Source organism: Dermacentor andersoni, chromosome 2, assembly GCF_023375885.2.
Source record: "Dermacentor andersoni chromosome 2, qqDerAnde1_hic_scaffold, whole genome shotgun sequence".
NCBI lineage: Eukaryota > Metazoa > Arthropoda > Arachnida > Ixodida > Ixodidae > Dermacentor > Dermacentor andersoni.
In genome coordinates, this window is record NC_092815.1 from 231,272,944 (window position 1) to 231,296,696 (window position 23,753).

The 23,753-nt window shown below is 49.6% G+C and overlaps 1 protein-coding gene across 3 annotated transcripts in view; it reads right to left on the reverse strand.

The window, feature by feature from the left end:
- The window catches only part of LOC126539959 (sorting nexin-4-like), a 77,070-nt gene that overhangs the window by 43,150 nt on the left and 10,167 nt on the right, over nucleotides 1–23,753 (reverse strand). For all 3 annotated transcript variants that reach the window (XM_055075747.2, XM_050186785.3, XM_050186786.1), the window contains 2 exons: nucleotides 22,766–22,838; nucleotides 15,881–16,104 (listed from right to left, as the gene is read on the reverse strand). In XM_055075747.2, coding sequence (XP_054931722.1) covers nucleotides 15,881–16,104; nucleotides 22,766–22,838 — 297 coding nt within the window. The remainder of the gene's footprint in view (nucleotides 1–15,880; nucleotides 16,105–22,765; nucleotides 22,839–23,753) is intronic.

Below are 23,753 nucleotides of genomic sequence, written 5' to 3' on the forward strand. Positions count from 1 at the left end.
CTCTTCTACATCCTGGAACTCCGCAGCCGAACGCTACCACCAGCTGTTGCAATGGATGAACCAGGACCGTCCCAGGCTGCTGCTCCCGTGCCCCCCACCATCGTCTGTTCTGGCGTGATCCGGCAGCGCGATCCGGCTATATTTAGCGGCACAGATGACCCCGACGTGGAAGACTGGCTCGCCGAATATGACCGTGTAAGCGCCTATAATAAGTGGGACGACCACGCCAAGCTCACAAATGTCATCTTTTACTTGACTGACGTGGCAAACCTATGGTTCCGCAATCATGAAGCCGATTTTACCACCTGGTCGGCTTTCGCGGCGACTTTGGCAGAGGTCTTCGGCCGTCCCGCCGTTCGCCGGCTTCGCGCTGAGCAACGCTTGCGTGGTCGAGCTCAACGCCAGGACGAGACCTTCACCAGTTATATTGAAGACGTCCTCTCGCTATGCAAGCGTGTGAACTCATCTATGGACGAAGCTGACAAGATCAAGCACGTCATGAAAGGCATCGATGACCATGCCTTCCAGATGCTCGTCGCGAAGAGTCCGCGGACGATTGCCGAAGTCATACAGCTATGTCAGCAGTACGACGAGCTGCGCAAACAGCGTGCATCAACACGCGCTGCTCAGCAGGACACCACGGATCTAGCTCCATTGGATTTCGGCCGCGACGCTGCCGACATCTCTGCTGTAATGCCGGAGATAAAGCAGTTTATCCGTCAAGAAGTTGCCCGCCAACTCTCTCTGGCGAACAGCACACCTGAGCCATCAACAACCTTGGCTCCTTCACTTCGTCACGTCATTCAGACCCAAGTTGCCGCGGCGCTGCCATCTGCCCCTCCTCCGCAGCCTGCAGCTGGGCCGCTAACGTACGCTGACGTTGTCGCCCGGCCTTACGCTCCTCCGGCTGCTGATGCCTACCGGGCCACTGGCACCTTCCATGTGCCGCCGCCACCTTCACGCCCGATGGTCGTCCCTTACTCGGCCGCTGGAGCCCCTGTCGTCAACCCGTGGCGTACATCTGACAACCGGCCAATATGCTATTTCTGCCATCTTCCGGGCCACGTAGCACAATTCTGCCGCCGTCGCAGCCCCCGTTTACCTGACAGTGGGGGCGCCTCAAGCTACAAGCCTGCTCGACTTCCGCGTCAGGACCCATCTAGCCTTCCTCCGGATTCATCTTACAGTCGCCTCCCTTTCGATGCCCGTCGGTCACCTTCCCCACGTCGTCGATCCATTTCCCCGATGGTTCGCCGACCCAGCCCAGCCCGAGAGGAAAACTAACATTCGCAGTTCCAGAGGCAAGAACTGCGTTTACGTCGAACATTTCAAGGCCTCATTCTAACCCGGCGAACGAAATTGAACTGTCCGTAGACGGCGTCACTGTACACGCACTTATCGACACCGGAGCCGGCGTTTCTATTATTAGTGAGAAGCTTTGCCGCAATTTGAACAAAGTGACCATTCCCCTTACCTCTCTTTCTCTGCGTACGGCAACCTCGCATCGCATTCAGCCTTCAGCGTCGTGCACAGCCCGGGTTGTCATTCAAAACGTTATGTATGTTATAGAATTTGTCGTCCTATGTCGTTCGTCACACGACGTTATTCTTGGATAGAATTTCCTATCTGTCAATCAAGCACTTATCGACTGCGCTCGTGCCGAACTTACATTATCAGTGCCGTGCTTCGACCCTGACGACCATTCTTCTCCTAAAGTTGTTGCCGCCTCTGACATCGATATCGCACCTTTCTCCGCCGCTCTGGTTCCTGTGTCATGTAACTCTGCTGCAAACTCATCTGTTCTGTTTACACCGTCGGCCACTTGTGCGCGCCGCCGGAACTTTCTGCTTCCGTTTGCTGTCGTCACTTTTTGCGACGGTTCTGCTGCCCTTTACGTGTGCAATCCGTCCGCCTGCCCATCATCCCTACTCCGCGGCGAGTGCCTGGGTACCGCTGAAGCTTTCGATAGCGTTCTCCTGGCCACCATGTTTGGTGATACGGCATCACTTCCGATTTGTTCCGTCACTCCTCCCGCCGCGACTGATGCCCCTGTAGACGTCTTCGCTCGTGCTGTCGACGCAGAACTCACACCTGCGCAGCACACAGAAATTATCAAGCTCCTCCAACGCTTTCGTTCCTCATTTGACATTGACCAACCATCCTTGGGCCGAGTGTCCGCAGTCGTTCACCGTATAGACACCGGTCCACAAACACCATTGCGCCAGCGTCCGTATCGTGTGTCTGCTGCTGAACGCCGTATCATCGACCAGCACGTTGACGACATGCTGGAGCGTGGCATCATCCAGCCCTCTAACAGTCCCTGGGCATCTCCTGTTGTCCTCGTTAAAAAAAAAGATGGCTCCATTCGGTTCTGCGTCGACTATCGCCGCCTTAACCGAATAACGCGCAAAGATGTCTATCCTCTGCCGCGCATCGACGATGCCTTGGACTGTCTGCAGGGAGCGGAATTCTTTTCCTCGCTGGATTTGCGCTCCGGCTACTGGCAAGTGCCAATGGCAGAGGCCGATCGTCAAAAGACAGCCTTCGTAACGCCTGATGGGCTATATGAATTTACTGTCATGCCGTTCGGCCTCTGCAACGCGCCTGCCACTTTCGAGCGAATGATGGACGCCATTCTTCGAGGGCTGAAGTGGAAAACGTGCCTCTGCTATTTGGATGACATTGTGGTTTTTTCCACCGACTTTGCGTTGCACCTCAACCGCCTCGAGCAAGTACTTGCGTGCCTCTCCACTGCAGGACTGCAACTAAATTTGCAGAAATGCCACTTCGGCGCTCGTACGCTTACTATTCTCGGCCATGTAGTGTCAAAAGACGGTATCCTTCCGGACCCCACAAAACTTAGCGCCGCATCCGAGTTCCCTAAACCAACCACCATGAAAGAGCTTCGCAGCTTCATCGGCCTGTGCTCATATTTCCGACGCTTCATCCGTAACTTTGCCTCTATCATTGCCCCCTTGACGCAGCTTCTCACCGGCAGTTCTGACCTATCAGCCTGGTCCTCGGCGTGCGACGACACATTCCAAGAACTGCGAAGCGTTCTCACCTCGCCTCCAGTACTGCGACACTTCGATCCCTCTGCTCCAACTGAGATCCATACGGACGCTAGTGGTGTCGGGCTCGGCGCTGTTCTTGCACAACACAAGGATGGATTCGAAGAGTACGTCGTCGCGTATGCCAGCCGCACCCTTACCAAAGCCGAGGCGAACTACTCGGTTACTGAGAAGGAATGTCTGGCCATCATTTGGGCTATCGGCAAATTCCGTCCTTATGTGTACGGGCGTCCATTTGACATCGTGACCGACCATCATGTTCTATGCTGGTTATCTTCACTAAAAGATCCAACTGGTCGGCTTGCCCGTTGGGCATTGCGCCTACAAGAGTACGACATCCGCGTTGTTTATCGCTCAGACCGAAAGCATTCAGACGCAGACGCTCTATCCCGGTCATCCCTGCCCTCTGGTCCGGTCCACTCGTCTATTTCTACCTGCGGTGCCTTCGCCCTCAACATTTCCGACATGCCGTCAGAGCAGCGCAAAGACCCATATATCTCTTCGCTTATTGACTTCCTGTCCAGCCAGTCGCCAGCACCGACCTCTCGGACGCTTCGTCGCCAAGCCACGCACTTCATCATTCGAGATAACCTGCTGTACCGCCGCAACTACAATTCCAGCGGCCGTAAGTGGTTGCTTGTTATACCCCGACACCTCCGCTTCGACATCTGCGCCACATTCCACGACGACCCACAATGCGGCCACGCTGGTGTATTAAAGACATACTCTTGCCTCCAGCTTCGGTACTACTGGCGCGGTATGTACCGTTTCGTTCGCCAGTATGTCTGGTCATGCCACCTATGCCAATGACGCAAGACGCCACCTCAACATGCCACCGGCCCCTTGAAACCTTTACCATGCCCCGTGCGCGCGTTCGACCGCGTCGGCATTGACTTATACGGTCTGCTTCCCAACACTCCAAGCGGCAACCGATGGGTTATTGTTGCTATCGACCACCTCACGCAGTACGCTGAAACTTCAGCCCTAGCATCTGCCACAGCAAAAGACGTCGCCAGTTTTATCCTTCAAAACCTGATTTTACGCCATGGAGCACCTCGCGAATTACTGAGCGACCGCGGTCGCGTTTTCCTCTCAGACGTCATTGCAGCATTGCTAAAGGAGTGTCGCATCATTCACCGCACTACCACGGCATATCATCCTCAAACTAATGGGATGACAGAACGTTTCAACCGCACCCTTGGTGACATGATGGCCATGTATGCTTCATCTGACCACTCGAATTGGGATCGCATTCTACCTTTCGTCACCTACGCTTACAATACCGCCACGCAAAGCACCACTGGGTTCTCCCCTTTCTTTCTCCTTTACGGACACGAACCTTCATGCACTATGGACACGATTCTACCTTACCGGCCAGATGCCTCGGAGTGGACGACTGTTTCTAGAGCAGCTGCTTACGCCGAAGAAGGTCGCCAGCTCGCTCGTTCGTTCACATCCCAGGACCAGTGGCGCCAAAAGCTTCGCCACGATTCATCCACTACGGCTACGTGCTTTGCGCCTGGCTCGCTGGTCTGGTTGTGGGTGCCCTCTACTCCTCCAGGCCTTTCCTCCAAGCTGCTCTCCAAGTACCACGGTCCTTATCGGGTACTGAAACAAACATCCGCGGTCAACTACCTCATCGAGCCAATTGAAACGCCTTCCGACCAGCGTCGTCGGGGCCAGGAAATTGTCCACGTCTCCCGGCTCAAGCAGTGCCATGACCCCCCTGTGTTCCCCTGTCCTTAGGTCGCCAGGATGGCTACTCTTTCGGTGGGGAGTGATTGTACTGAAGGCACTGGGCAGTGGGCATGGTGCTGGTGTGCTTGTGCAAAAGAAGACGACGACGAGAAGTGCTTGCTTCCCTGTTACGATATAGCGCCGACCTGTTTTAAGCCTAGCGCTACAACCTATAGCTAGTGACCCTTCTGCTAGGCGAACACCCCCGTTGCAGTAGACCCACGTCTGGCGCAAGTGCTTGAGATCTGCAGCCCTATTATTACAACTACCCTCGGGTGCACAACATTAGCTGAACATCAAATTGACACTGGGGACAGCATACCTGCACGTTGCAAGCTTCACCCAGTCAATGCGAAAAAGTAGATCATTATGGATATCTGCATCCGTGATCTCTTAGAACAAGAACTCATACCCGAGCACCAGCCAGTGGATCAATGCTTCTGTTTTGGTTGTAAGAAAGTTTTCTGGCTTCCGCCTATCCATCAATTGCTGGCAACTGAATAGCCAGACAAACGTACTTGCTCATCCCTTGCCCAGGATCAAGTGGCTCTTGGCACACCTGGGTCAGGCACAATGGTTTTCAGGTTTTGATAATTTCAAAGGTTTTTTCCAATCCCAGTGTGCAAACAGGATATACCGAAGACCAGATTTATTTTCTACCAGGGCACTTTCGAATTCACTAGGATGCCCTTCGGAGTGGCAGGCAGGCTAGCGAACTTCAAACATTGATGGACAGTGTTTTGGATGGTGTAAATCACAAACTTGCAATGGCGTTCCTTGACGACATCCTGGTTTATTTAGACACTCAGGACAAACACATGGTACACATTCAATGTGTACTACAATGGGTCAGAGCAGCAGGTCTCACCTTTAATCCAGACAAGATCCAACTCTGTCACCATTCACTCAAGTTCTTTGGACATACGATTTCACGCGGGCAGTGTTGACCCAATGAAGGCAAAGTGCTTGCTGTGTTGCACTACCCTCTACCAGCAACAGTCAAACAACTGCAAGCCTTCCTTGGTATAGCGGGGTATTATCAAAGCTTTACACCTCGATTTTATCTCACCGCCTGCCCCGTCACCAGTCTTTTGAAGAAAGATGCACCTTGGCAGTGGACCAACCAGCAACCCTCCCAGAGACTGAAAGAATCCCTTCCCATGATGCTATGGTGAACCTCCTTGATCTCAACCAGCCCTTTGTGGTTGAGATGGATGCCAGTGGTACTGGAATAGCAGCTGTGCTATTCTAGACAAACCCTGAGGAATTGAGACCTGCGTCATTTATAAGCAGGGCCCTCACCAAGGCAGAAAAACAGTACACTGTCAGGAATGGGAGTGCCTGGCAGTGGCCTGGCCAGTCGATAAATTCAGAGCTTACCTTGAATTCACAAAATTTGAAATTCATTGTGACCATTCTTCTCTGTCATGGATGTTTCTATAGATCAAGCCTCACCAAGAGTCAAGTGCTGGTTCCTTAGGCTGCAAGGTCTTAACTGCACGATCAAAAAAAGAAGGGGACCTGCCAACATTCCAGGAGATGCCTTAGCAGAGCTCTCTTGAACGGTCCAGACAACCCAAGCCAGACTCTACTTGAAATGCTGTTCCCAATTAACAGCCACGAGCCTGAGCAACACATCATGTTCAAAACAGTTTCCCCTCAGTCTGTAACAGACGATGTCACTATCCTGAAGAATATAGAACGTCTGATTGAGGAGCAACCTCGTGATCCACTGTTTGACAAGCTGAAAATCATCCTGCAAGGTATTACGCTCCCAGAGAACGACCCACAGTCATGGCTAATTAAGGACTTGGCTGCTTCGACAGAACTGGAGTCTAGTGGGTTACTCGTTCAGCACAGAGGCTACTAGCATGCTTATTACGAGTGTAGCCGAGCAGTTCCGAAAGGCGGACCAACTCTGCGGTTGCTGTCTATCGTTATGCCCGACGAACAGAAACCAACGACATATACTGCAGCACGACTGTATGTACACTCTAGATTGTGCTTGCAACTGATCCTGTGCTGTTTATTTTCTCCACCTTTACATGGGTGCGCAAGTGCTGCCATGCAACGGACAGCCATCTAAAGCGAAACCGTAACAGTCCTCGCCCCTTAGATCATCCAAGAGAAACATTATGGGGAGTAGCGCTATACTGGCTTGCAGCTTCTGGTGCTTCTTTGCAACTGAGGCATGCTGTATACCGAGTTGTGACAGTTCACAGCAGTCTCTTCTGTGCCACCAGTCTCATTCATGGCTGGCTCCGAGTTTGCAGAAACAGCTGGATGAATATTGCACACAGTTGTTGGACAGTTATCAATGTCTGGTGTTGGAGGAGATTCAGGCTCCAATGGTCCCGTAGTTGGCGCGAGGACATCTTCGCGTTGAAGACGTAGGCTGTCACCATGTTTATGCCAGACAGTGCCATCACTGAGACATACAGTAGCTGCTGACTGACCTGTGTTGCTCACGACATGTGCAGGTACCCACGGCGGGCCTTTACGGAAGTTCTTCACAAGTACATTGTTTCCCACATTTGGCAATGGAGAAGAATGGCGCCCTTGGTTGGCATGCAGCTTGTGCTTAAGCTATCTCAGCACGACTGAAGTGTGTAAACTTGGCCGAAGAAAATCCAAAGGTGTCTTGAACATCCTTTTCATGAACATTTCACATGGTGCTCTGCCAGTGACCTCATGTAGTGTAGTTCTATAATGATTAATGAAGGAAAATCAGACATCCACCCATTCGTAGCAATCCGCCTCTTTCATGTTCCTGTGCTGCCCCCTGACGCACGCCACTGGAAACGTTTTGGAAGGTTGTCGGGATTTTGCCGGTTGATTTGTGTACTGTGGGGATGCGTGACTCTCACGCGTCCCCTGATATCTTGTTTTCCCGCATAGCTCCTGCCTTCTGCAGTGCGGCTTCACCGCGTGGCCTGGCGCCCGCGGCGGTCGGAGTGGTTGAGGCGCAGTGCGAGAGATGGCGCGAGTTTTGCGCTGCTAGCGCCGCCTCACGGCAGGGTTACTTGGGGGTGCCGGTAAGATAAGGGGCTCTCTTTGGTTCGGGACGGCAAGCAGCGCGGACGTGCCACGCGTGCGCTGATCCATGCTTCTGCGAGACCGTCTCGCGTGACTGTACGCGCGAACGACCAGGCGTTGGGATCCAGCATGGGCCGAACATATTCGCTCGCTATATCCGGTCGCGGTGAATCGGACTTCTAGATTTGTCGCGCGCCCATCGGCATGTTTTGTGTATAGCAACTCGGCTAGCAGGCATTGATCTATGAAAGGTGCAATAAATGCCCTTGTGATTGTTTGCACTACTGTGTTGTCGTTCCTTTGTCCCAAGAGTACGGGTGAGAGAACCCCACAGTACCTGCGCCCATGTTGAGTGTGCGTTGGTTGTGCGGTTCGTAAATCGCGATTAATTATTTATGGTTTCTCTGGGACAGCATGTCGTTCACCCATCGAGTAAAGCGGGTGAACAGGCCCGAGTGCGCTGTTGTGGTCGCAGCGCGGCCGATAAAGGCACGCTAAGTTCCGTCTGCTGACACGGCTGCCTTGAGTTCGTTGTCACTGATGTCTGCGCTTGCACATCGCTTTTTTTATTCCTTTTACACATTCAAGAAGCCTTCGAGCACAGCCTTCCACATGGGATTTGCCAAAGCGGTGCATTTGTTTACCTCTACAGCTTCAGATCGCTGTTGGCTTCAGTTATTGTAGAAACGGCGCATCACTGATGTGAAATAATCTCAAAACATAGCAAAACATACAGATGAGTCAGTATAAGCGGTCGAGTCCCTTAAACAACTGCAACTGTGATCCAGATACATATATATTACGGGCTGTTACTACTGATTCTCGGTTTTGTTTAACTTCATCATACTTACAGTTTGCGCGTGCTATAAAGTATTATTAGAGACTGTGCTCGGCCGTAAGTCCCCACTTATATGCCGAGTAGTTCTCTCGCAAAAAGGCGATGCCATCGCTGACACCGTTGGCAACTGAGCGAGTTTATGCTGCTGTATCGAATGCACTGTCTCTTCTTTCCTGTTTGACGCAGAGGTAAACAATGGTTCTTTGGAATTAAGAAATGTCAGCATAACAACACACACAGACCCACCATTTATGGGAATGCGACCGGCTGCGTTTGGGAACGGTGACCAAAGTACAAGATGTTGGCACAGCGCTGTGTCGCCACTTGCCGCTTATTGTGTACGTGCCGTGCGAAGTGAAGAGTAATCAAATCGCTATAGGGCCGCAACCTAACTACAAAAGCGGTTTCCTTCGTCCTGACTGCTTACTTTTTAAGGCCAGCTCCATCGGCAGCGCATGCATGAACTCGACGGGGTCAGGCCTAACCCAAACTTCGGTCGGATCAACATTGACTCAAACTTCACGTGCACGGCTTGAGAGGACTGAAGTTCGTGCATTTCAAATTCGAAAGCATGTCGACGCATTTTGAGCGCGAATAATTATAGGTACAAGTGAATGAGCTGCAGCTATCGCGTTGTCGGTTCGACGGCTGATCACATAGGGTTCGGTCAAGCTATCACGGTCGGCACGCTGATATTGTCGGTGCTGTCGACACGAAAGCCCGTCGCGCTATATGACAACTCGTACCCGTCGGTTGCATCGTTTTCAGCCTATTACGATCAAATGGTCTAGTGACACAGTGCTGGATAGTCGGCCAATCGTCAGCGTCTTGTCGGTCTCGTATCGATCCAATGTTACCACGCCTTAAAACAGTACATGAAGTCAGGCACGCGCTGCCACCGCCAGTAACAGGTGGCCGACGCTGCAAGAAGACTGCGTCAGCAAGGTGTTTTTGAAGTGTCGCCCAAGTGTAACGCAGGGGTTTATCGATAAATTTGACCGCCATCAATGTAAGGTGGCAACTATGTGGTTCACGGTGCAGTCCAGACCAAGCCCGGGCCCTTTTCTGTTTCAAAGTGGAGTTGCAGTCTTACACGCATTTTCGGCACCGCACCTACGTCGAGCTACCAGTAGAGTTTCAACGCGGTACATGGCACGAGCGTTTACAACAGCGCACGTCCCTTCCAAAACGTTTAAAGACTAATCCGCTAGGGCAGGGCGCATGCGCCGTCGCGTCGTGAAAGAGGAGGATTGCTACAAAGGAAACCCATACGGGTTCCTCGAAAGAAAAGACTCGCAGTTGACGAAAAATTCGTCCTGGTCTGGGACTCGAACCCGGGACCACCGCCTTTCTGGGGCAGCCGCTTTACCATCTGAGCTAACCAGGCGGCTAGCAGATAGTAGGGCAAAGTCTAATTTGTCAATAACTCGAAGCACAGGCAAGAGTTTCACAAACTCTTGCCTTTGGCTGGAGGTGCGAAACTGTGTAGTTTTGTAGACTTGCCCTTCCACTATGAAGCGTGTTTTCTCTTCGAGTTGCACACTCGAGCAATGTGTCTCTGCTTCTGGCAGTAGTTGCATGTAGTGCTGATGTGTGCAGCTGATGTGCAGCGGCACCATGAAACACAGCCCTTTGACGCTACAACCTTATGTGTAGCTAGCAAACTTCTGCTGGTACTGGCTATCCTGCGGGCATCTTTCTTCACAGCTTCCATGGCAAGTGCAGTTTTCACGGCGTCTTCATATGTAAGGTCTGCTTTCTCGAGCAGCCTTATCTGCACAGCTGTGTTGTTTATGCCGCACACAAAACGGTCCCTCAGCATATTGCCAAGCTCAGTTCTAAAGTTGCAATGTTCCAACAGACTTTTGAGTGACGCCAGGAAGTTACTGATGGACTCGACCTCCGCGCAAACATGCATGTTGAAACTAAAATGCTGAGCAACAACAGATGGCTTGGGGCAGTAGTGGTCACCCAGACTGGAAAGAATTTCTTGCAAGGCATTGCTTGCGACTGGGCAAGTTTAACGAGATCCCGCAAGAGGGCATACGTCTTCTGCCCATAGCAACTAAGGAAGACTGACGCCTTTTTTTCTGCTGCATTGCCATTGGCAATGAAGAAAGCTTCAAGGTGTTCAACGTAGCAGGGCCATGCATCTCTGTCTCCTTCATCGAATGCTTTGACGTTGCCGAACATTGGCATGATGAAGTTTTGTTGCATTGAATTCAATAGACGAACGCAGGTGCGTAGAAGCGGGGGTGGAAGGACGACGCACTTGAAGAAGCTTGAATGCTTTTTCCCTCGTCACCACCTGTTACGAGTGTAGCCGAGCAGTTCCGAGAGGCGAACCGACTCTGAGGTGCCTGTCAACGGTTACACCCAATCAACAGAAACAGACGACATGTACTGCAGCATGACCATACACTGGGGACCGTGCTTGCAACTGATCCCATGTCGTTTATTTTCTCTACCTTCACAGGGTGGCACAAGTGGCGCCATGCAATGAACAGCCATCTAAAAGGAAACTGTAACAGCACTTGCGGACTCTGGTGCTGAAACTGGCATATGACCGCCACCCTAGTGAATATGTAGGCTTTTCAAGACATTGCAGTGAGCAGATGTCTCAAAATATGTCACATGCTGCAAAGTTTGCCAGCGCTCCAAGGCAAATTGCCAAAAGCCATCAGGCCTTATCATCAGCCAGTAGACCACTGCACTGATGGTGTGTAGATGTCACTGGGCAGTTACCACTCGCATCATGGCACCACCAGTACCTGCTGGCAGTGGTTGACAAATTCACAAAGTTCATTGAATTGTTTCCTCAAAGAGCCACTACCAGCCAAAACATTGTCGAATTTCCAGCGAAAATCGGTATCCATTTGTCAGTACACTTTGGATGGGCCTCCTAAATAAATGGGACATAAAATGCCATGCCGTGCCTTGCTGCCCCGCTGGACAGATGGTAGAATTCCATAATGATAAAGTTAAGGAATGCCTCCGGGCCTACTTCACAAACCAAAGGGAGTGGGACTCTCACATCGCCAAAATTGCCTTTGCTCTTCGCATTGCAGAGAGTGTCATGACAGGGTATACGCCTACCTTCCCGTGTTAAGGTCGAGAGCTGTGCTATCCATGGGAACCGCTTGGCACCAAGGACAACTTTGAACCGCCTGCTGCAGCCTCCTATGCCTTCTCCGAAGAAATTCGCCAGTACCTTGCCCAGGCCTTTGAACAGACAAAAAATTGCCGCTCACGCAAAACAAAAGGCATATTATGACTACCACAGGAGGCCAGTTACCCTGAAACCAGGCTACCTCATTCTCGTGAATAGTCATACTTAAAGTAATGCAGCAACGGGCATCTCATCGAAGCTCACACCAAGACATTCAGGTCCTCATAGGATTGCAAAGAATGTTAGTGTTAACGACTTCCTACTGATAGATCCCACGACAGGGCGCTGTTGCGGGATAGCCCATGCTGACCAGCTGAAAGTGTATTATGAACTCCGACTGGACATGCCCACGACGGGTTCACATTCTACGGGAGGAAGGAGACATGTAAGGACTGTGTGGCGGAGACAGCAACCGCAAGGCTGAGAGGTGGTGTCACCGTTAGAAGAGACATCATCATCATCAGCTCGAGGCATCGAGGCAGTGGAAAGAGGAGAATAAAGAGTGTTGTGAGAGATGTGTGCACGCTTCCTCACTGATGGGCAGATAAACTTCGACATGCTGATGAGCAGAACAGTTGAGAAAACAGATGCACACAGCGTGGTTGTCAAAACAACAGACGCTGAAAAGCAGTGCTTCAACGTAATGCTTGTGATAGTGGCAGACAGCCGGAAGTGGATGTGACGACGAGCTGTCATGGATCCGCAATGTGGATGAAGTGGCCAGTAACCTGGACGACAAGTCTGGTCGTCCTAATGCAGAGTGATTGCAATTAAAACCCTGTTACGGTTTGCAAATAGTATATTGCTACAGAACAGTATTTGCAATGACGAAGAGGCAAGCAGTGAGAAGACGATGATTGGAGGCTAGCGCGGGCTGTTGCCTCTTGGCCAAGTGCGGCGTATTCCCTTGTAAATATACTTGTATATAGCTTTTCGTCTGCGTCTTCCTACGTAACATATCTGGTAGAGGTGGACGTTCCCTGTACCTCATCACGGAGCTTCGCAGTGGATGGTACGTCAAGCCTTCCTTCATGGTTCCCGGCGATGACAACTCGACTCAGCCGCATCCGACACCTGCTGCCACTTTGACGACCTACATCACTCTCCCTGCTCCCCGTGATCCTGGCGTATTCTCGGGCAAAGATGGGGAAGACGTCGAGGACTGGATCAGCCTCTACGAACACGTCAGCCGCGATAACCGGTGGGACCATACTATCATGCTCGCCAACGTAGTCTTACCTCGGTGGCACAGCTCGAGTTTGGTTTCGGACGCACGAAGATGAGCTCACCAGTTGGGATTCGCTTAAGCAAAAGCTCCGAGACTTCTTCGGCAACCCATACGGTCACCAACTTGCCGCGCAGAAGGCGTTATCCAGCCAGGAGCAGACGTCAAAGGAGCCCTATGTCACGTACATTCAGGATGTCTTGGCTGTGTGCCGCAAAGTTGACGCACACATGACTGAGTCCGACAAGGTTTCCCACATCCTCAAAGGCATTGCCGATGACGCCTTCAACTTGCTCGTTTTCAACAACGTGGCGATGGTGGATGCAGTTCTAAAAGAGTGCCGCCGCCTAGAACTCACTAAAAGCCGACGTATCGACCAGCAGTTTGCCCGTCTGCCCAACATCCCAGCGACACCTTCCCAACAACACTGGCGATGCTACCAGGATCGTCCGGCATGAGATCAAGACTGCCTATACAGCTTCCTTCGACTCCAGCTCCTCCAACGCACCTGCAGTCACGGTTTCCCTGATCCAGGCAGTTGTCCACCAGGAATTTGCAAACATGGGTCTTCACACCATCTGCTCGGCCCATCGCCCTGATACCCACCCGGCTTCTTCGACTCCGCCCCGTCCCGCATCTTGTTACCCACCACGTTTCCGCGACTCATCTGAATGGCGCACTGCTGACGACAAGCCCATTTGTCTTCACTGCCGTCGAATTGGGCACTGTCGCAGTCGCAGGAGTTCCCTGACCTGGTATACTTATACTGCCTACTCTCGCCCCTCAGGTGGCCCTTCTCGTCCCTATGCCGCACGCTCCGATAATGCCGCCGATTCTCCTGCGCCGTACCGCCCATATGTTCGTTTGCCTTCACCCCAATGACGAAAATCTCGCTCTCCCCAGCACTGTCGCTCCTTTTTGTCGACTCCCTTCGGACGCCGCTCCCAGCCGGAAAACTAGACGATGCAGCGCCTCGAGGTGACGCTGCATTGCTCCCTACGCCGCCAAATCCTCTACTGACGTTGCCCACTCATCTGAACCTTCTTGACGTGCAAGTCGACGGTGTTTCTGTATCTGCTCTTATAGACACTGGGGCGCTTTGTCGGTAATGAGAGCTGACCTTCGTAACCGGCTCAAGAAAATAATCACGCCAGCCACGATGCCTGTTATTGAACAGCCCCCGTAATTGGTATGTGTACCAACCGCGTTTCCTTCGTCGATCGCTCCACTATCGTGCTATTCACAGTAATCGCCCACTGTCCCCACGACATCATCCTCGGCTTAGACTTCCTCTCCGCACATTCTGCTCTCATCGATTGTTCCGCCAGTACTCTCTGCCTTGACCTGCCTGTTCTGGATCCCGCTGAACCAGACCCCAGTCACACACCACAGAGGCAACGATGGCGAAAAGTTGAACCTCGTAGCAGACATCTCTTCGCGGTCGCAGCAGCGCTGCCGAGCAACTTCTTCGCAATCGAAATACCATACACTGTACTCAACAGCAGATCCCTGTCGCGGGCCAGCGCTGACTTCCTCATGTCACGTTCGATAGCACGAACTATGTCTGATTTTTCTTCTATGCTGAGCACCCAGCGTCTTCTTTATCCGAGCTTCACCATGACGCACGTCCTCGCTTGCGCGACGCTAAAACGCTCTCTGGCACACCGCCGCAATGATGTTGATGTGGCCATAGAGTTTCTTGTATGAAACTCTATGGATGTGGCTTCACACACAAACGCACGGGGTGCTTGGAGGCCGTTCCGATCTCTGAGGCTTGTTGCTCTGCCGGGCCACCCGTTGGAGATGACGCACCGCCGTGTTTGCGCGACGAAAAGTGGAAACACTACGTGTTAACCAATACGTACGCAATAAGCTGGTACGGTTTATACGGATACAAAACACATTATGTTCAATGGCCGCTGAGTCGGGGATCTGAATTTACTACTTTTAAAACGAAACTACTGTTTAACCAGATACGGTTTAATGAGGTTTTACTGTACTACGTGATACAGAAACTACCAACTAAAACGTGAGAGACGGGTGGTGCAGAGTTGAGTGAGAACTAAACTTATTAGCCACCTGCTGCGTTGGTGGCAAGGGGTGTCAATAAGTTTTCTTCTAAGAATCCGATGGAACTGGACAAGTAGCATATTCTTCCAAGACATCCAAGACAACTTCTTTTTTGTGCACTGGGATGTGAACGGGCCTTGCCAGCGTTTGCTCCTTGTTGTAAAATTAATTATGCTAAGGCAAGCCAAAAGGTTACTGCAATTTATTTTTTTTTCAGAAACCTGCCAAATTAAAGCGGCCCACATCAGTCACATTTTATGTTTTGCTAAGGTGCTGCATTGTCTGTGCCGTAACAGAGTACTGATTACAGAATTCTGCAGTTTGACAACTCGTGCACATCGTTTTTGAAAACCTGTGGATCCCCATGGTTTCTCATCTAAACAACCCTTACGCTTAAATTTTGACGCTTTTTCTTTATAGGCCTTCGACACAAGTTTGCCAGATGGCGCTCACATGGCTACACTTTGTCCTGCAGCTATTCACTGTAACCACTTGTCTGAGTCGTCTCATTGGCTAGAATAGCAAAGAAGCCAACACTATGAAGTGGTCTCTTCCCAAGCTGTCTTGGCCATTTATGTAAGAATTGGAATGGCACTTTCTTGGCTATCCAGCAAACACAGCAAAGCAGCGGTGTATGCCAAGATGCGGAACGCACTTTCAGGCCCGACAGACAATCCGGTCCCATTTGCATCGCTACATCTCCCCTTTGGCAAGGCAAGACCAGATGTGCGTACAAGAGCGCGTCTGCGTAGGCCAGGTACTCCTTGAGGCGGTCAGCTGCCTCCTCCTGCTCCTCGAGGAAGGGCAGTGCAGCCTGGGAGAGCCGGTCCATGAACTGACCGGCTGCTTGAAGTCTGTCCCCTCGATATCCGGGCCCGTCCCGATGGCTCAGCTCACTGAGCACCTGCCCGTACTGTTGGTGCAATGTATGGAAATCCAGCGTTGCATCCACTAGGCGCTGCAGATGACAACACAGGCATGCCACTCGTGAGCTGGTTCACCATGCAAGGGCACACAGTACTTCTTTTGTTATTTATTTAGTTATTTACAGAATACCTACATTGTCTTGAAGGCATTGTGTAGAGGGGAACAAGTATGCTAACAATCACGTGTTCTTGCGCCCAAAAAATAAAAACGCCCTGCTGCAAGCCAGCCAGCTAAACTGCTAAGCAAAATACACATGTGCATCTAGAATGTGCCATTTGAAGTTGCCTTAGCTGAGTATATATTATTTTTCAAAAGAATACAGTAGAACGTCGTTGATACATTCCCATTATGTACGTTTTCCCAGCGCCAATGTTCGAAATCGAGAACACAAAGAATTACTCAATAGTTACGCAAATTTTTTATGGGTTCATACGTTCCTGGAAAACACCGTTTTTTGGCACCAATGTTCAGTACATTACCAAGCTCCAATCCTATGCTAGGTTCTCCGGCTGCTAGATCCTGTGTAAACAAGAAAATACGCGAGGCGCACGCAATCAAGAAAAGTATATTCACTGCAATACTGGCCCACCTGTCCCACGTGAAAACGCTGGCGTGCACTTAGTTTCTCATTTTGGTACCAGAAAATCTTCTCCGGGGTCGCCGCACGCGGCATTCACAGCTATCACCGCCAATCATATAGCGATAAGCATCTTCGCCTATCTGTTTCACAGCACGTGCTGCCATCGGAAGCTTAGCGCACGCTTTTAATAGGTGATAACCAAAATGTGCTGCCGTTCCCTGCTGCAGACTGTGATCGTATACATTTTCCAGCTGCTAGATCCCATGTGAACAAAAGAAGGCACGAGGTGCGTGCAGTCGAGAACGGTATGTAGCCCCTCGTCTCATGTGAAAACGATGGTGCGCGCAGTTTTTTATTCCAGTAACAGCAAATCTCCGCCCGGGTCGTCGCATTCACAGCTATCGCCCCCAAACCTATTGCGATAAGCATCTTCACCTATCTGTTTTACTATAGTGTACTAGAGTAGGGGTAGTGGGCCTAGGCATGGGCAATGCGTGCACGTGAAGCAGAAAAACCGGAAAATCTTTGCGGCTGCGAGGCGGCGCTATGGAGTCTTTCACCTGCGGCCTGCCATGCCATCGCCACACTTGTGCATTGGCCTTCGTCCACATATTTGTGTTGCTCTGTGTTTTGTGAACACATTAGTTATTTTGTGTGCAGAATTTTATCTGATCGATGAGGTGACATGACGAAGCCTCATCGCAAGAACTACTGCTTCATTCCCGGTTGCAGAAGTGGGTATACCGGTGTGAAGGATGCGCCGAAGTTGTGTAATGTCCCCGAGGACGACGAAAGGCACTGCGTTTGGAATCGGAACATTTACCATGATGATAAACACCTGGAACTATGTGCGAGTTACAGTTTGAAGAAAAGTATGTATTTCGAGACTATCTTCACGTTATCGATGGAAAGGCAGTGCAGATATCATGTTTTCACCTCGCTTTCACCGGACGCAGTACCGACCATTCAATGCTCCCAAGTACCTGTCGAAGGTGCCAGAACGGGAAAGACCTCCAAGAAAAAAGGTGTGCATAGAACCTGCAGTGTGTGGCTCTGCTAAGAAACCTTGCTTGCAAGTTAATGAGCTTCAAATGGATGGGCCGGCAATCGACATGCAGTACATGCCGTTTGACTTATGGAATGTGTCTCAATCGACAGAGCAGTGGGCTGCTCATAAATTTCCCAAATATGGTGGTGCTCCTTATGTTCACGGCTCTTTTAACAGTCAGTCTCATGCCGTCATGATTGAAAAGACTGTCTTCATGAACACCGAAGTACACAAGGCGACATTGTCTGCCGGACGTATGTTTGCCGTACGTTAATATCAGAACCACTCTCGCACACCATGGAAGAAACAAAACAGGTGCTGCATGATTCTTTACATCCTGTTTTACAGCGAAGTTGTCTATGGCTAGGATCCCGGGATTTCTACGTAGCGTAACATCAACAGAAAACTATCATCATCTATGGCTCATACCGTACATTTGTAAGGCAGAGGCTACAAGCACCTACTAAAGGGAAACGAACAGTGCATACATTCTCTGGAATTGCACGTACAACATACAGCACAGGCGCCGACTACGGGGGGCCTCTGGGGCCCGAGCCCCCCCCCTCCCTGGCAATGACGAAGCCTACGCCGAACCACCTAACATGTCATTGCCAGAGTTTTGTCACCTACATCATTTGAGGTTACTTTTGACCTTTGACGTTGTCACTTAAAATTTTATTGTGGCTAACAGCTTACTGCATCTTTGTTGGTGCAGACGTGCATGGATTTTAATTTATACTTTCGCTTCATTTCTGCAAATGCTGACGATAGGAGGACAAGCACATTAGAAGCACTAGCTGCGGCTGCCTCATCCGTATTTTCTCACTTCAACATTTATTTTTAATTTCTGCTGTAAACACCATACACATATACAATATACCTAAATATATACACAGGACAAAGTTTATTATACTTTTAAAGAGAAGGAGGTAGCCAATTAACAATTATTCCTAAAGGTATGGATAGCTTATACCTAGAGCATGAATATGTTGCTGTATGTTCACCTCACTTCAAAATGCTTTGCATGCTTTTTTCACCCTGAAAAGAAACCTGTAGACTTTACTGACCCCTTCGGCAGAGTCTTATCAATGGTGTGTGAAATGCACGTGAACAATAAATGTCTCAGTATCGCTTCTTTTCCAATAAGCAAAGCTAACGACTCATTAAGGAAAACACTTCTAATAATTTAAGCTTATTAGAGATGAAAACATCATCACTTGCATGCAGAGGTCAAATATATACAGAGTGTCCCAATTAACTATCATGCACCAAGATTGAAAGAAAAGCCATGGGTTACTCGAAGAAAACCTTGTGCATATTGTTTCCAGTACAGTGGAGTAGCTGCCAGTAATCTTTTTGTTACTGAAATTTAATTAGGTAATTTTAATTAATTATCTAATTCGGGACGTACTATCATAATTATCAAAGTGTCGGTGAGGCATTTGTAGGCACAGCCAAGGGACGTCTAACTGTGGTATTTTCAGCGAAGTACTAATTGCAATAATTTTCTTTTCGGCTGATAAAGGAACTCTGCGAAACATGGGGAATACTACGTGACTGCACTCTCACCTGCATCATAAAGCAGCACCCTCGAACAGGCTCCTTCCCAGTTAGCCAGAACGAAATGAAGGAAATAAATAAAGAAAATCAATGCCCAAGCACTCCGTGCAGATGGTTAACCAGTGAAGTTGAAACATGCGGTCCCAATGTTTACCACTGGGTTAATTCCGACGGTTTATTAAACGACGGCTTCGTAGGCTGCCGGATCCTCGGTATGCAGTTGCTGCTTGCGCTCGGCTGCACAAGCCTGTTCTCGTGCCCGGGTTGCAGCATCGGGACGGTGTAGACGAGTTCGTTCTTGGTTCTGCTCACGGTGTTGCTGATCGAAAGCTGTCTGCTTTTCAAGAGTACGTACGACGCATGGCCTACCCATTTCGGAGCCGGAGATAAACAGCTGCATGTCCGTTTGGCTGTGGCAGAGCGCAACGACGTCACTACCGGCGCAGCCAAAGATGTGCCTCGCTCTCGCTTTTTATTTTCATGCATTCGCATGGGGCTGCGCCGTATGGGCAACCAGTGCTGAAGCTTTGTGTGCCAGCAGCAGTGCCGTAACACACATCCTAGTGAGCGGTGGACATAGTTTTCAGTAGCACACAGTATGATTTCGTGTCGGCAATTTCGCCGATCATCTCGAGACACACTTTTCATGGCTCCTCACATGACAGAGAATCGACGTGCTAGGACGTAGCAGCACATGCGCTCATTGTAATGCGCATGGCCACGGACAGAACTTGCCTGGGCGCATCAGGCTAAGCAAACATTGATACAGACGCACGTCTGCTATCGTTAAACATGTGTTGCCATCTTCATAGCCTCCCTGCCGGATGGTGTCAGCCTATTTTAGTTGCACACTAAAACTGTCGTAGCACCTCCTGGCCAGCACTGGTTCCCCATAGGAGGTTTTGGCATACAGATGACAGTCAGGCGGACGAATCGGCTAGACATATACAGCTTCACTGTAAAACATCACGATCGAGCTAGTGCCTTATCTGCCGCACCTAGGCCACAGTAACATGTCGCGCTTGGTGTTAGTTGAAAACAAGCTGTGATAGCTGTTAGCGTAGAAAAAGTGCACGGATGGTTCTTTCTTTTTTTCCCACAGAACCTATCACCACAAAAGCAAATTGACAATGTCGGTGCAAATGTTCAAAGGTGCATTTTGTTTCATCCCAGTCGCCATGTCTTTCTCTAATGAGCTTCTTTTTTTTCTACAAGGTAAAAATGATCCTTGCCTTGGGAGCTGCAAATGACAACACAAGGGAGGCCACAAATATATGTCAGTCATGGAAGTGTGGCTGTAGACCAAATGTATCGACTATCATACGAAATGATGAGAACCTGAGACAAACCAGCAGCTTCAAGAAACAGCGGCCTAGGACTCCATCTTTGAGTCCTAGCCTACGCACGGATGTTCCAGCATTTATGGCCTCCAACCCTCATGCTAGTGTGCCGGAAGTGACTTCCCAGGTACCAATTTCGAAGTTATCAGTTTGGAGAATTCTAAACGGCGGCCTTTCACCCATGCCACCTTAACCAGCACCAATGCTTGGAAGAAAGGGACCTGTAGAATTGGCTATATTTCTTGAATTGGGTCCTCACAAAAGCCGATGAGTCACCAGACTTTTTGAGCAACATCATGTGCACAGATGAAGCCAATTTTCAAAGAAACGCCCAGGTAAATTTGCATAATGCACACTATTGGAGTGACTAGAATGCACACTCGGTAACGTACAATCGGCACCAGTACCAGTGGTCATTCAATATGGGGTGCGGAATTTATGCCTGTGCTATAATCAGTCCCATCTTCTTCGATCACAGTGACTGGACAGTGTTATGCGGATGAAATCTTTGAAGGAGTGGTGAATGGGTTTATCAGCGAAATACTGCTGTTATGTCTTCCACTTTTTTGGTGTAAGCAAGATGGAGCACCAGCACACAGTAGCAGCCAAGCACGAAACTGGCTGGATGCGACTTTTCATGTGCAATAGATTAGAATCACGGGCCTGTGAATTGGCCGGCTAGGTCACCTTACCTCTCTCCACCTGATTTCTTTCTTTGGAGTTATGTGCAAGATCGTGCTTACATGATCGAGAGGGACGTCAGATTAGCTCAAGACAAGGATAAGGGATGTCTGCCGTACAATTCGAGCGTTGCTCATTAAGAAAGCCATTGAAGATGTGATAAAGTGGACTCAGTATTGGGTAGCTGCAAAAGGAGACCTATTGGAACATGTCCTCTAGGCCGCAGCTGGTGTTCAACGGCGCTTACAAATTTATAGATAATAAGGACACACTGACATATGATGTATCTTTCTTGTGCAGGCATCCTGATCACCTTTTCGGCTCATTTGGAAGTGGTTATTTACTTTCTTGAACACATCCGTTTCGCCTTTTCTCAACACATGGGTCGCTTCCCTGTCTATTTATTTCACTTTTATTTTATGCCATGAACCTGTTTTTGCAGCATGTATGCACTCTCATGAAAACTAAAACAGTCACTTTAATTTGGCTTTGGTCTGAAGCAAGTTTCTGGCGTGAAATATAGCTTTGCGCGCACTCTGTCACTGCTGTGCAAGCAAAGCTGGGATTTTGAAACATGCTGTACTTATTACATTGCTTTTCACATTTCGTGCGTTGTCAGAGGGCTCTTTGGCCGCGTTATCAAGGGGCTTTTGTTACCAATGTGATCGGTCAGCCTTAAGAGACGGATAATAAGTGTGACGTAGAGAGGAAGGAATAGCTGCAAAGCCGCGAAACTTGCTGTTGGTGCACCGTCCGTACCACTATCAAGGCGATGTGCCGTCTCTTCGGGTTTGTGCAAGGCGATGCAGTTGCTTTCAATCAGCTTATTTGAGGGCGCTGCTTTATGATGCGGGTGGGAGCACAGTCACGTGGCATTTCCCATATTTCGTGAGGTTTGTTTGCCAGGCGGAAAAAAATTGGACGCAATTAGTACATTGCTGAAAACACAGCAGTTAGATGTCATTTGGGGTGCCTGGGGGTGCCGACAAATGCCTCATTGGCCCATTGATAATTAGAACAGTACTTCTCGAATTAGGTAATTAAGTGCAATTGTCAAATTAAATTTCAGGAATGAAAGAATTACTGGTGGCTACTCCGCTGTACTGGATGGAAACAATATGCACTAGGTTTTCTTTGAGTAACACAATTGCTCTTTCTTTTATGCCTTGGTGCATGATAGTTGGGCGACCCTGTATAATTCACTCAGTAACCGAAATGAGGCCAAACCAGATCCATTGCAAGTACATTTTCGGTCACGGTTTGACGAGTTGGTGCTCAACATTAACAACCCACACATTACCTACAATGCAGAGCAAGACACCGAAAGTGTTCGAGATGACCAAATTAGTGATTTGTATTCACTATAATGAGACATAGCTGTACTATGTCAATACGACTATGGCCGCCATACTTTGTATAGAAGTGTTTCCTTACCTACATCAACTAGTAAAATTGGACAAATACAGACAAACAGAGTACTCACAGCTCGTGACCTTAAGAAGTTGGTCAGGTTCGTCTTGAGCTCCGTGCTGTACCTCTTCACCTCCTCAAATTCTCTGCACAAAGAAAGTAACAACTGTCAGAAGGAGGTACATATTAACTCACTTTAAGATACAGTAGATTTCAGTTATTCAACTCTAGTCAATTTGATTTTTCGGTTAATTCAATCCTGACCAAAGGCCCTGGCCAGTGGCCATACATTTCAATGGGACCTAACTTTCATTATTTTGATTATGAAATTGACCTTCACCAGATAAAATCGCATTTGGCTGGTCATCATGCGCGCTCCAGACTCCAATGGAGACTGAAGTGGCAACTCAAGTAGCGGCAGCATCACTCTTGGCGGCACTAAGGGTACAGCGAACGTGTTAAACCCACATCAGCTCCTGTCGAGAATGCCTACCATATTTTTTCATGTATAACCCACACCCCCAATACAACAGTCTGAAAACAAAATAAAATCCACAGATATAATAAATGGAAATAACTGCATACAACAACAGCCAAATCTTTGCAAAAAACAGTTTCAACTCGCAGATGCACTTGTCCCCGTCATATCTATGACCAGCAACACTTTTCCAGCCCCTTTCTTCGGCGGTGCTGTTAAACCTGGATTCCCACGATGGACGTGATCGCGGATGAATCAGTCATGTGACATGTGACGTGAATTGAATCCCTTCACAGCTAGCATTCCCACGACGGAGGCAGGCAGCGTACATGGAGCTGCCCTCGCATGGGCACTGGCATCGGAGCAAATGTGGGCAAGCTGAAAATCCCAACAGTGATTTGTCCCTTCGCCATATTGCAAAGTGCTTTGTGCAGACTGAGATGGCGCCGTGGGAATAGAGTTTGCTGACACTGCATGCACTATTCGCCAACCACTAAATGTGAAATAGCGGCCTGTACAGAGGAGGAGAATGAGTAACAATGAAGAGAAGGAAGCTTTAACACACAGGGGTGGGGAGAGGGTG